Source organism: Palaemon carinicauda, chromosome 13 (assembly GCF_036898095.1).
Source record: "Palaemon carinicauda isolate YSFRI2023 chromosome 13, ASM3689809v2, whole genome shotgun sequence".
Lineage (NCBI taxonomy): Eukaryota > Metazoa > Arthropoda > Malacostraca > Decapoda > Palaemonidae > Palaemon > Palaemon carinicauda.
In genome coordinates, this window is record NC_090737.1 from 25,756,167 (window position 1) to 25,771,249 (window position 15,083).

Sequence of the window (15,083 nt, forward strand, 5' to 3'; positions counted from 1 at the left end):
GCAAGCAAGGCGAAGAAAGGGAGGCGAAGCTTGAAGGCAAATCGCTCGACTCTCCGGCCCCCGTGGGTCTACAAGAGACTCGGGGTTCAAGACCTCCCAACCTGCTCCGAAACTAATCCCTGGAGGTATGCGGAGTACATGCCGATCACTAACGGCAAACTCTTTATTTCAGAGAATTTGGGAGCCGTCCCTATCAACGACGTTCAGTTCAGGCCAAGCTTCAAGGCTTACCCAGACTGCTTCTTTCTTCTGAAGCTGGAACCAGCGTTGAAGGAAGAGACGGAACCCAAGGAGGTCCTAGTATTTGACCATGACAAGGCACCAGCTCTTTTGTCAAGCAGCCTGAAGCAGGTGGGCTACACTAATTCCAAGGTGTCAGCCCTCAGCAAGAAACATCCTACCTTTCTTGCTCCAGCTTCAATAGCCTTCCCATTTACATCTAAGGCTCTTAAAGCCATTGTTAAGGCAATAGAGGCAGGCAAACCTTGTCCTACACTGGACGAGTGTAGACCTTTGTCGTTAGCCCTGCCCATGGTGGATAAGGATTGGAAGGAAGTCCACCTTACCTTCTCCGTTGGGAAGTTGGAGACAGATATCGCTGGACGTCAGTTCAACGAAAATCTCCCAAAGCTGTCTGACTTTCTCTTGCGTAGGGAGCAAGAAACGAAGGAAAGACTAGCGGCATCTCTATCCTTACAGAATTGTTTAGAGATGACTGCAGGCCAAAAGAGCACCCCGGATATGAACATGGTCATGGCCAAGATGCACATGGCTACCTTGGTTAAGGAGCTGTACGGCTTTATTAAAGTCAGAAGGGCATGTAGGGAATTCGTGTTTGCTTCGGCTGCTGTAAAACACGAACCCAGGAAGCTGATAGCTTCCAATATCTGGGGTAAAGACCTCTTTCCAAGTGAAGAGGTCAAGGAGGTAGTTGACAAGGCGCCATGGAGAATAGAAACCTTCTCCAAAAGTGGGGCATGTCATCTAAGAGGAAGTCTTCTCCAGATGAGGGTCCACAGCTTAAGAAGAAGACGAAGAGACCCAGATTACCCTCTCGGCCTGCCAAACAACAACATCCCACAGTCACCAATTCCGCGGTGCCCCAAGTGGCTGCTCAACCGCAAACCACTTACCAGATGGTACCTCAACAGCTGGTTGCCTAGTCACCAGCATTTAACCCTTTGTTTGAGAGGCAGACCACTACCTTTCGTCCCAAAGGTAGAGGCTCTAGACGGGGCTCCTCAAAACACCCCTCACGAGGCAAGGGGGGTAAGTGAGGACGCGGTCAGGGAGGAAAGTCCTCCGGAAAACAGAAGCAATGAGATGCTTCAGGTAGCAGGGAGGCTCCAACAATTTCAGGATTGTTGGACCTTCAATCCTTGGGCCCACAGCCTAATCAAGAACGGACTTGGATGGAGCTGGAGCGAGGCTCCACCATCATTCCCTCAATTCTTCCAACACTACACCCCATTACTGGAAGAATATACCCTAGAACTATCGAGCAAATGGGTAATAAGGAGGGCAAAGTCCATCAAATTCCAGGAAGGCTATTTTGTGTTCCCAAGAAGGACTCAGACAAACTCAGAGTCATTCTGGACGTGTCGCCACTCAACAAGTTCATCGAGAACAACAAGTTCAGGATGTTAACACTTCAACACAAGGACCCTGTTACCAAAAGGGGCGTACACAATCTCGATAGACCTGGCAGATGCTTACTGGCATATTCCAGTCAACCACCCCCTCTCCTCCTACCTAGGATTCAGGCTACAGAAGAAGAAGTACGTCTTCAGAGCCATGCTCTTTGGACTAAACATAGCCCCAAGGATTTTCACGAAACTTGCAGATGCAGTCGTTCAACAACTACACCTAGAAGACGTTCAGGTAGCAGCGTACCTGGACGACTGGCTGGTGTGGGCAGCATCCAGGACGGCTTGTCTGCAAGCATCCAAGAAAGTGATCCAGTTCCTGGAACATCTGGGATTCAAGATCAACTTCAAGAAGTCTCGACTCTCCAGCTCAAGAGTTTCAATGGCTGGGAATCTAATGGAACTTGAAGTCACACCGTCTCTCCATTCCCCCAGGGAAGAGGAGAGAGATTGCAGGATCTGTCAAGACACTACTGAAATCCGACAGGATCTGTCAAGACACTACTGAAAACCGACAGGATCTCAAGACGCCAACAGGAAAGAGTACTGGGTTCTCTCCAGTTTGCAGCAGTAACAGAACCAGTGCTAAAAGCACAACTAAAAGATGCGTCAGGAGTCTGGAGAAAATACACAAACTCTCGAAGAGATCAAAGGAGACCGATACCGACCTTACTACGATCACTTCTCAAGCCATGGTCGAAGCCCAAGAACCTAAAGAGGACTGTGCCCTTGCAACCACCTCCACCATCGGTGACCATCCACACGGATGCCTTGACGGAAGGATGGGGAGGTCACTCCCATCAACGGAAAGTCCAAGGGACCTGGTCTTCTCTATTCAAGACCTTTCACATCAACATTTTGGAGGCCATGGCAGTCCTTTTGACGTTGAAGAAACTCTCCGCCTTGCAGATCAGCCCACATCAGGCTGATCCTGAACAGCGAAGTGATAATGAGATGTCTGAATCGTCAAGGCTCGAGATCGCCCTAGATTAACCAAGTGATATTGGCCATCTTCCGCCTAGCGGAAAAGAAGAGATGTCATTTGTCAGCAGTTCACCTTCAAGGGTTCCGCAGTGTGACAGTGGATGCTCTATTCAGAGTCAGAATGGTCCCTAGACGCAGACTCATTCTCCTTAAACTTGCATCAAGTCCCGGAACTGCAGATCGACCTCTTCGCGACGAGCGACAACAAGAAACTACCTCAATATGCAGCCCCTTACGAGGACCCCCTAGCGGAGGCGACGGACGCCATGTCCCTCGACTGGAACAGATGGAACCGGATTTACCTGTTCCCTCCAACCAATCTCCTCATGAAGGTCCTCAACAGGCTGAGATCCTTTCGGGGAATAGCATCTCTAGTGGCTCCCAAGTGGCCAAAGAGCAACTGGTTCCCTCTGGTATTGGAACTAAAGCTGAGACTGGTCCCTCTTCCGGACCCAGCACTATCTAAACAGGTCCAGAAGTCGACTGTCTTCGCTTCATCACAGAGAACCCAAAACCATCTCATGATTTTCTCTCCTTAGCGGTAAAGAAAAGATTTTGGATCTCAAAAGGCAGTACTGTATTGACTTCTTAGAAGAATACAAGAGTCTAAGTCAACTAGTAGACAATATGAATCGTCTTGGAAAAAGTGGGTTGCTTTCGTCAAAGCAGAAGGACCAAAAGATATCTCAATGGACTTTTGTTTGTCCTTCTTTATCCACCTTCATAGACAAGGTCTGGCAGCCAACACAATAACTTCATGTAAGTCGGCTCTGACCAGACCTCTGCTATACGCCTTCCAAGTAGACCTGTCGAATGAAATCTTTAACAAGATCCCTAAGGCATGTGCTAGACTCAGGCCTGCAGCCCCGCCAAAGCCCATTTCATGGTCCCTGGACAAGGTCCTACATTACGCTTCAACAGTGAACAATGAAGATTGCTCTCTTAAGGATTTGACTCAAAAAGTTATTTTCCTGTTTGCTATAGCCTCAGGGGCTAGAGTTAGTGAAATAGTGGCCCTATACAGAGATGAGGGCCACATTCAGTTCACAGAAGCGGGAGAGCTGAATCTTTTTTCCTGATCCAACCTTTCTCGCTAAGAACGAGCTACCCACTAAGAGATGGGGTCCCTGGAGAATCTGCCCTCTGAAGGAAGATGTCTCACTGTGTCCAGTGGAATGTCTAAAGGTCTATCTTCGAAGAACTAAGGACTTCAGGAGAAGACAGCTCTTTAAAGGAGAAACTTAAGGATGAAACTTATCCCTAAAACAACTGAGGGCGAAGCTCACCTACTTTATTCGCAGAGCGGATCCTAACCGTACACCCGCAGGTCATGATCCAAGGAAAATTGCTTCATCACTGAACCTTTTTCAGTATATGGACTTTGAGCGTCTTCGCTCATACACTGGATGGAAGTCATCCAGAGTGTTCTACAAACATTATGCGAAGCAAATGCATGAACTGAAGCATTATGTGGTGGCGGCAGGTAGTGTATTAAAACCTGTCGTCTAGTGCTGCGATGAACAGTGAATTGATTGGGACTCTCAATTTTTGGGTAAAGGTTTGACACCTTCCAGTGCAATACTTGTTAAGTGACACCAAAGACTGTTCAAATTATTTCAGGTGGAGAAATATACACTCGTCCCATGTGTACTTTACACACTGTTGATAATATTCAACATTACAGAAAACTATATTAGAAAATTTATTAAATTTTCAAATTCAAGTAGTATGGCACTAATCAAATTTTTCCCTTTCAGGTGGAAACAAAATTTTTTTCTGTATTATGTTGACTGAGTATATTTCTCATTACATATATTAACATATGTTACACATGTTATTTTATGTTGGTCATTTATTGTTAATAAATGAATATCAGTGTGTTATTGCGTCTTATTTCACCCTACAATTGATAAAAATAAAAGTATAAGCCAGAGTTTTTCCAGCCTAAGAAAAACTGCATAACATTGTATATCTGGACAATATATATAGCTGATACTTTTGCTCCTACACGAGATACAATCTAGTGATGTTATGTTCCAATACGTTATAAAAACAGTGAGACTCTTGTATACCTATCTGATGCTATGTTCCAGCACAAATATACAAACAGTGAGACTCTTGTATATCTAGTTGATGTTATATTCCAACATAATATACAAATCGTGAGACTCTTGTATATATAGTTGATGCTATGTTCGTTTATACATTATATGCAAACCTTGAGACCCCTTTCCTACTGTTTAGTATGACTCTTCCCTGCAGGGAGCAGGAAGCACTAACATATCTATGATTAGTAGTAATGACGTATAACGGTAACGTCATATGTCTCAATGGTCTGGATGACCATAGGAAAATTTGTCCCAAGGTTGAGGCACCTATAAAATACACAGATACAGTACTTTCTAGTAATTCTCTGGTAAACTTCCATCAGGACGACATGGCTTGAGCCCAAAAAACGGATTTTGAGCGAAGCGTAAAATCTATTTTTGAGTGAGATAGCCATGTAGTCCTGATGGACCCACCCTCCTTTTCTATAGAAAAGGCCTTGGCAGGATCCCTCCCGAGATTACTATATCTGTAGCACCATCCTCAATGCTACAAGGAATAAGCTGAATCTAGATACTCATAGTAGTACGGGAGGAAGGGTAAGCTTGATAACAGCTCCCTTCTATTTTTGCCGCTTTTCCCCCTCGAAATGAAAACGCTATTCGGGGTGAAGATTGCTGTGTCGTATCAAGATATACGTCCCTTGATATTATGCGATATCCTTAAGAGGAATGTTAAGGATATTCGCGCCAGGAGTTAGAATTCTGGAGACCTAAAGGTTAATTCTCTGGGAATATCACTGGAGCCAAATATCCCTTAGAAAGCTACCAATAGGAACCTTCCATCAGGACGATATGGCTATCCTACCCAAAAATAGATTTTTTGCTTCGCTCAAAATCCATTTTTTACTATTACAATAATAGAATCTCTACAGCTTAAACAGTATTACCTTTTGTGTTTTCCATTGAATATCTGTTTAGGTTTCGTTATACTGTTTGAAATCCTGCCAGATATTGTTCCATAAATGTTTTTAAGTTAAAATCATAGTGTTTTTTATGGTTTTATTTCAAAGATTAAGTATTACATCATCATTTTACTTAATCAAATCTGGTAAAGCCACAGAAGAAGGGATGAATAAGGTATTTCCTAAGATGTACAAATGACTTTGTTAAGACAGGCGCCAAACAGCTACAAAAATAATTTACCTCACTTGAGACACTAAAGATGAGCTTGTAGTCGCTTTGTGTATTTTAACAGAGTTATTTATACAACATTTTTAAAAAATCCAACAAGAAAGTATGTGTCTTTTATTAATTTTTTTTTACCAGAAGTCCCAGTTTATCAAATAAAGCCTAAAGAGGAAGCAAAGAAATCAAGAAACGGGAACACAAGGTTTGTATTGCCCTGTTTGAAATTCCTCAAAAAGTTGGTCACACTCAGCTTTGTACTCACAATGATGTTATGTGTATGTGTGATTCAACATTTAACACAATTCCATTGGACCAAAAACAAAATTCTCATAACTGTTCCTGTACACATGCATAGCCTAACATTGAAGCTTACAACAAAGTTCACATATTCACAATAAAGAAAGAGACATTCTTAAGCGCTAGTCTTACAATATAATAGATACTTAGTAGTTTTAACGAGTCGGTGCAAAACATTATCCTAACATATACACATTTCCACTTACTGGCATTACATACACTCATTACATATTTTTTACATTTGGTACTGATATGTATGGGTTAGGGTAGGGTAGGATAGGGTATGTTAGATTGGGGTGTGGTAGGTTAGGCGAGGTGTGTAATCTACAAAACCGTGTATCAGTTTCAACCAATTAGAAGTAGGCATACATGAGAGTACAGGGGAGGTACTGGAGCAAGGCAAGTCGCACTCCTACTCATGCTCTGCAAGGCTGGAGGGATGACTTGAATGGTGAGACATGCAGAACTCCAAGAAAACCATCCCCTCGTCGGCAGTTGTTGTCCGCTTTTCAAACATGGCTAAAGTTCTCATTGGCTAAAACTTTTGGGTGGTTGAGACCTGAAACTGTTCATCCAAGTCATAACTTTCTGTGATTCAGAAAGTACCTAGGAAATTCAGCTACATAAACAATTATAGACAAGTAGTAATTTTTCCCTTAATTAATTACAATAAGGAGATTGCAGAGTAAATCTTATTATCATAAGTGTAGATTAACAGTAGGGTTCTTGTTTCTCTTAGGGGGTTGGCGAGAACTAACAGCAAAACACGATGTTATTGCTCGCATACAGTCTAATGTTTTCTAAATGAAGACACGATCAACAACATGGAAGACACGTATAGAGTGATGGAGAACCATTAACAATATCTGACAAGGTTCTGACTTAAATATTCTACTTTAAGCTACAATAATCTTTCATCTGCATAAGCAGTATATTAAAAAGGTTGGTTCTCAAAGATGGTAAACATCTTTTTCTAAACATATTATATACTTGGAAGACCCATACGACACTAAATGCCTTGGTCCCAAAGGATGAAATCCTATTCTACACTGCAAGAGGTGTTCAAGAGGACGTGGCTGAAGAGTTTACCAAGGGTGACAAGATGCCAGTTTGATATGCCACTGTGGAAAGTACCCTAAATCTGGAAGACTAAATGGAAGCCCTTTTAATTCGAGATTTCTCTTCCTCGTTTTATACGTTAGTGTGTGAGGGGTCTGTTCTCGGATACCTAAAAATTTTGAGAGAAAAATTTGAAATTATCAGAGCATTTTATGCTTTTTGAGGTAATTTTGACTCTCACCAACAGTATGGATGTACAGTACAGTACTGTATATCCAATTGGATGATTTAAAGGAAACACTTTAGCAGTAAAATGGAAAAAATGCTATTCAGAATGCTGAAGATCTCTGATCAAAATTGTTTATATTACCAAACATTTAATGTTCCTGGAAAACTATCCAAGATTTTAGTGTAAATGGTGAGCCAAAGAACTCTGCAACTTGAAATTTCCCAAAGAATATACTACAAGGTTTTAAGTTTCTGGGGGTGAAAACTGTTCATTGAGAATAATATAGCATTCTATGTTATCCAATTACTCTTAAAGTTAATTTTGAATCAAATACTATAGCGGCTAATAGAACAATTACCTATACATAATACAAAAGGCTACTCTTTCAAACTCACAAACATTTATAAATCTCACCAAATAAGGTTAAGATAACAATCAGAGCATAATATTCTGCATATATGTTTTAAAACTATCAACAAAGATATGAGGCAATAATGTTAGATGGTTTCTCTATCCAACAAAATAATATGTACATTAAAATCATTTCATCTAAATCTCTAAACAATTTATTTTCAACAATGAGTGTGTAATTTTTTGTTGTAAACTGTATTCTGACAGCACAAGAATGAAAAGCATCGAGTGTGTGTGTTGAAAAACTACCAATTTCGTAGGCCCTCGTGGAAATGGCAAATGGCTCATTTATAAGTGAAATGAAATTGCAAATTGTGAAGTGGCAGTAACAATGGCTTACGATAGCAAGATGACCCATGTACTCGTAGAGAGCATGATCAACATTTAAACGATTGTCATTTGTCATTCCCTTCCATTCTTTCTCAACTTTTCCCAAATACAGTAGTTCAAAGTGGGAATTCCTTATAGTTAATGCACCTCTATTTCCAGTATTATTTGTTAAAACACAGAATGATAAAAGTACTAAACAGAATGATACTGCAGCTTCTCGAAACTGAAAATGGGGTGGCACTCCCTGAGATGGTAATCTTGGGGAAGGTGTACCAGGGTACAGCATTTTTACTCTTAAAAGGTGTTTCTCTGCAGTATTCACATGGGTATAAACATGGGGAAGTTTTCATCATGAATGTAATCACATAGAAATCTTGTATTATGTATAATACAACACCATTAGGTATATGCACGTAGTTCCAATGAAGGCCTTCTCGGAGCCAATGAAGAGACATGAGATCCCAAAAATTTAACATCTAAACTTATGTAAAAGTTAAGACTATTCTTTCTTCAAATGTTGATTATAATTACCAGCTAATAGGTCAGGCTACATAAAAGTTTTTTTTCAAGCTAGGTACAGGATACTGCAGCTAGCTTACTTTTTATAGAAATAATGACCAGCATGAAACACATATCCAATTACATTACAATATACAAGACTAGTTTATCATAGATATGAAATGAAAGATCAAAGCTCTTCTGTAGTTTTAAATTTCTCCTTTCTTTGAAGAGACATTAAATTTTCTTTCATGTTAACTGATGGATAATCTACTCTAAATTTCAATATAAGCCTTCAATTTCCAATTGCTTCAAGATATCTATTGAAAATTGGTAATTGGTTAGATATGACTTGCTACAGGTACCAACAACCAACCAGGTTTGGTCCATTGACCCTGGGATGATTTGATCTGGCACAGATGGTTGAATGACAACAAAAGAAAAAAAAATATCTCCAAAAGGGACCCAGCTATTGACCATAGATACTCCTTTATCCCCACATAATCTGCATCACCTAACACACTAGCAACATTGTGTTTATTTATTTGGTCTGTCAGTGGGGTTGAGCCAACCTTTGAGCCACCTTGCACTTCTCTGAGATATGGCTCAAGTCCGCGTCTCGTCTGGTTGGAGCCTATGGTGTCTCCATTGAATCCGGAGTGGCAAGTGATGAGTGGAGGAGGAACGAGACTTGGGGTGTGAGCTTTTCGTGGGAGGTTACATGGCCATTGCTATTACAGGTGAACTTTTAGTGGGTGTGGCTGTGCCTTCTAGACTGGTGTGGCTGCTTGAACAGGGCTCCTGTATTTGTTCTTCATTGTACTGATGTCAATTTCAGGCCGGGTGATGGCTATTAATCTCTGCAATAAAAACATTTGAGATGTTTAATTTGAGTAAAGCAACTTATTCTCTCTCAGGTCAATGTATTTAAAAAAAATAATAATAATGCTTTATTACACCATGAGATAGATATGGAGGCACATCTATTATTTTTTTTATGAACAGATGTAATATCTGTAACCATGTCATTATATAGTATTCAAATAGTGGTACAAAGAAAGTTTTACTCCGAAATGGTATCAACCTACTTGACACTATCAGAGCCCTTGTACTTATAGCATCACGCTTTTCCAATTAGGGTTGTAGCTTAGCAAATAATAATAACAACAGAGTGCACTTTTCCCTACCTCCTTCCAAGTGCCGGGATGAGGTGTAGTGATGAATTTGAAGATAGCATAGCCAGGAATGCAAAGCATAGAGGAGAGAGCCATCAGCCAACCTATGAAGTGGGTCCATCCGGGGAATTCATAGTCTACATACTTGGGTGGAGACCACATGATGACGTTGAATACAAACACGCTCTGTGGAGGGAAGGAAAGCAAATTACACTAAGGATTATGAAAATAAACATTTATCAATTAAAAGTAGATTAAGGCAAATGATCCCTGTTGTTTTTGGACTTTGCGCTAGTTTTTTTTTTTTATTATATCATTTACAATAAGATAAAATATTTGTTAAATACTATTTCACAGGAGAGGCACTATTGCTTAATTTGCTGAGTCGTCATTATTTCAGCTAAAATGTGATATTACTGCAGATTACCATGCAATATAATATTTTCTCGAAATCAGGTCAGCGAAAAAAAATTCTATGAAGAGATTATAGAGTAAGAAAAAAAAACAGAAAATATTACACCTGAAAAATCATTGAGATTACAGTATATTAATAATGCAGTATTGCCCGATAAGCCTTCGTACACAATGAATGAAAAGGGTCAAAATATGATTACATAATTATGTCTAGATGATGGACAGCTGTTATCGTTCTTGAGCAAGGTACTTTTGACCAGGAAAATACATGAGAGTTCAGTTTAAAACAAATTTCCCACATAATACAGATATTAATACTATAAGAATGACGTTCATTTATATTTCCATAACAAGGTACGGTATTCATGAACTACTGTACAGTATATTTCATTTGTGTAAAAGTTGTCAGACAAATATTGTATAAATGGCAATGAACTGTACACTTCCAGTTTTAAGATTTTCGTAGCACCGATCGAAGTTTTATATCTATCTTCTATATAAGCAATAATTTTCCTTAATTATTTTCCTCAGTATTAGATATAGTACTGGAAAATGTCTTTCCCATTATTTGAGCTATGCACACGGCCCGTTTGTTACCGAATTAAGATTTAAGAAGATAAATAAGCAAATACTATACAGTATATATACGAATACTATTTTCCAACTGTAAGGCCAAATTGTTATATGTTGATAATTAAGCTTAGGCTTACAATAAGTTACTTAGATTAATGGAGTTGGAGAGAAACAATATACTTACGAAACAGATCAGAGGAGTGGTAAACATCCAACAGAATTTCCACCAGAAGAAAGGATAGTACCCGATCATCTCCTTGATGTGGTCATACCACTTGTTGGCACCGTATCCCCAGCCAATGGCGACGCTCTCGAACATGATCAGGAAGATGAGACACATGCCCGAAGCAGCATAGGAGTCCAACACCGTAAACACGTACATTCCACCCTAGACAGTAGAAGTTAGTCTTAATTTAAAATCTAAAAAAAGGTGTAATCTAAACTGCTTTCAATGTAGAATGGGATAAAAGTAAAGATTAAGAATTTCAGTAATAATGTTTTTTTTATGGTATAGGTAAAAAAAACAATTACAGTAATAAGTATAAGCTTAGAAGCGTTGCACCTATCCACAGTATTAAGACCGCAAACTTATTTTGCGGAGTGTGTTGTTTGGAACCAGTTTAAGTTTAATTGTTTTAAGTCACACGAGCTGATGAATAAGAATACACATTAGAATATAGTTTATATATTTATGACAATTGAAAATGAATGCCGTGCTCTGATTGTATAACCTACATTCTACCATGTGCAGTAAGAGTTGTTACTGAAGTGAAATCATTAGATTAATTCTGATTTTTAGTTAGATTGTTACACTCGTGAGTGAAACACTGTTGTGTCAGCCGTATTGCTATCCGTACTAAAGGCGCTACATTAACATCAATTTTCAGACACCAGGAACCTCGCAGATTGAATTATCACTCAATAATTAAAATGGAATATTGACCTCGAATTAGAATAACGATGGTACGTGATATGGGCCACGAATGCAAACATGGACATCAGAATTTTTCAAGAAGACATCGGACAACGTTTAAGTGGTAAGTAAAGCACATGTTATATACTCCTGTCCCGCATTTGGGAAGTTACAAATTAAACTTGGTGGCATATACGTAGTCTTTTGTCAATAATATTATTAAAGCAAAAGAGTTTTACCAGCAGGGTGAGTCAAAATTTGACTCATACAGGGCTGGAAGTTAATGTTAAACAGCTCATATTTTCAACATTTTATTATGATACATTGATGTTGTTGGCATTTAGATACAAAATTAAGATGTATGTAGCTTTTAAACATCGTAATTTGTATGGACGCACATTATTAATGATTAATGGTAGGTACTGTAGGTCTAGGGATAGCCTAATGAGTCTGTCACTAAGTTATGGCGGGAAAATGTAATAAGTCACGAATAAACTAGCTGTAGGACGTTAAATGAGAGAACCAACAGACTGCGTTTATGCTTGCTTAAAATCTTACTCATGTGATTTAAGCGAATTGCGAGCTGATACTAGGCACAAAACTGTTTGTTTGTAAGACATATGGTTCTCCTCTCTATTAGTCATTTTGCTTATATTTTCTAGATATAAAAATGTATCCATATTCTACTGATTATTTGTTTTATAAGCGTCTCAAACTCTATGTGAAAACGTAATTTTTTTTAGGAAACGATCACATGAATTCATATTAATGCATATATATATATATATATATATATATATATATATATATATATATATATATATACTGTGTATATATATATATATATATATATATATATATACATATATATATATATATATATATATATATATATATATATATATATATATATATATATATATATATATAAACACTCAAGCATAGGCCTAACGCATTTAGTTACATATGCAACTCAATTTCCAAGGTTTCATAGATGGTTCATTAGACATACCTATGTATGAATATACACACAAATTTCTATACCTCAGTGACGCAGGATAAACCGATGAGATAAGACAGGACGCAGACGATGGCTATGAAAAGTTCCTTGTATTTGCGAAGGTACTTGGGCCACTCGTCAGATACAGCTGTGATGAAACCTTCTATGGTACAGAACTGTAGAAGGATAAAAAAATATGATATTGATGAGCTGTGGGAATGAATATTATTCATAGTCTAAATAAAAGAGAAAATCGCCGTCTTATCAACATAGGCTCAGAAATTAAGTGCATGAATGCACTTTGCCTTTCACATTTTCACATGAGCGTTACTGTAAGCCTACAATTGACTGACGTGCTTTTTCTTATTGAAATCAGAATCAGAATTACATAGATAGTTATAAGCTGAGCTATTGTTGAAATAAGAAAGAGCACATAATAAAACTTAGAGGCCATTAACCATAGAAATACTATCAGAATGACTTCTACGTACTTCCCTCTGAGGATTCGAATCTTTTAGATGATTCTAAGATAGTTCTACATGTGAAAGTACAAATTCAATAATTCACCTGAGAGTCCAACCCAAGCATAAGGAACATAAGGAAGAAGAGTGATGACCAAAGTGGAGAAACTGGAAGCTGCAGTACAGCTGACGGGTAAGCCAAGAACGCCAAGCCAGGTCCTGAGATAAAGAGAAAAAGGAAGGACGTTTTACACATAAATTCAATTATTCATTTCGATCATTATCAATTTTATTATTATTATTATTATTATTATTATTATTATTATTATTATTATTATTATTATTATTATTATTATTATTATTATTATTATTAGCTAAGCTACAATCCTATTAAAAAAGTAGGATGCTGTAAGCCTAAGGGCTCGGCCTCGAACAAGGAAAAAGTCAAAGTGAAAGTCTGACCTAAAACATTAGCGTGACCAATTAAGAAACATCTCTTGATGTGTATTGATTTAGTCCCATTATCTTTTATATTAAAAGATCATTCACTAATGCGTCAGATAACTGGAAGAGGACAGATAACCGTGTCTTCTTACGTACACATACACACAAAACTACAACAAATGCAGCCGTTTCTAGTCTACTGCAGGACAAATGCCTCAGTCTTGTCCTTGATCGTGTCTGGGGTTTGGCCATTTTCATCACCACGCTGGCCACTGCGGATTGGTGATGATGGGAGACTTGTCTGATCGCTCACAGCTTACCAACCAAGTATGGGTGGCCCTGACCAGTACATCTTTGCAGATCTTGGGGATTCACAAACCCTTTCACACACACACACACACACACACACACACACACACACACACACACACACACACATATATATATATATATATATATATATATATATATATATATATATATATATATATATACACACATTTGAAATATAACGAAATTTTACCTGAAGCAGCGACGTCAGCTATATCCTTCTGCTGTTGCTCTGCCATGAAACCGACCACAGAGAAGATGACGAACCCGGCGAAGAAGGAGGTGCAGGAATTGATAGTGCACAGGATGAGCGAGTCCCTGAGAAATCCAAATAATCATTAAAAAAGCTGCAAAATAATTTGAAATAGTAAAAAAAAAAAAAATCAATTACGACTTTTAATATTTTCGTTTTATCAATTTCTTTTTTAAAGTGTGCTGAAAAACTATTGGTAATGTTTCTATACATTTTAGTTTGAGATGCTTTTTTGGAGATCAAGAGCACATATTGGCTCTCGGTACTAGCGACCTCAAGAGATATCTTTAGGAGCTAACCACTTGGATTGTTTTCTCGATCTTGAATTAGCTAATGGTGCCTATACATGCACGCGATACATTAGAGAAAGACAGCGCACGTAAAGTTAACTTACCGATATTATTATTATCATTATTATTATTATTATTATTATTATTATTATTATTATTACAGGAAAAGCAAGATGCTATAAGCTCAGGGGCTCTAACGTGGAAAATAATTTAGTAAGGAAAAGAAACAAGGAACCAAATGAACAAGGGAAGAATAAACAATTAAAATTAAATATTTTAAGAACAGTAACGATATTAAGTTAGATCCTTCACATAGAAATACATATAAGAAGAAGAGTAAGAGAACAAAGATAGAACAGCATACCCGAGTGTACCCCCGAGCAAGAGATTAGAAAAAGACAGCACATTTAAAGCTCACTTACCGATAGCAATTATTATCGAATCTGTTATAAGATCCAAGAGCGATTAGAGAACCCAGCACCAAAGCGTAAGACCAGAAAACTTGCGAAACGGCCTCCACCCATACCTACGTCCAGAGGG

General features: G+C 38.4%; 1 protein-coding gene across 2 annotated transcripts in view; it reads right to left on the reverse strand.

Moving 5' to 3' along the window:
• Window positions 1–5,723: 5,723 nt before the first annotated feature.
• LOC137652232 (sodium- and chloride-dependent GABA transporter 1-like) overlaps window positions 5,724–15,083 on the reverse strand; it is a 483,785-nt gene continuing 474,425 nt past the window's right edge. For both annotated transcript variants that reach the window (XM_068385472.1, XM_068385471.1), the window contains 7 exons: window positions 14,966–15,069; window positions 14,194–14,318; window positions 13,333–13,445; window positions 12,810–12,941; window positions 11,037–11,240; window positions 9,878–10,051; window positions 5,724–9,550 (listed from right to left, as the gene is read on the reverse strand). In XM_068385472.1, coding sequence (XP_068241573.1) covers window positions 9,461–9,550; window positions 9,878–10,051; window positions 11,037–11,240; window positions 12,810–12,941; window positions 13,333–13,445; window positions 14,194–14,318; window positions 14,966–15,069 — 942 coding nt within the window. In that variant the 3' untranslated portion in view covers window positions 5,724–9,460. The remainder of the gene's footprint in view (window positions 9,551–9,877; window positions 10,052–11,036; window positions 11,241–12,809; window positions 12,942–13,332; window positions 13,446–14,193; window positions 14,319–14,965; window positions 15,070–15,083) is intronic.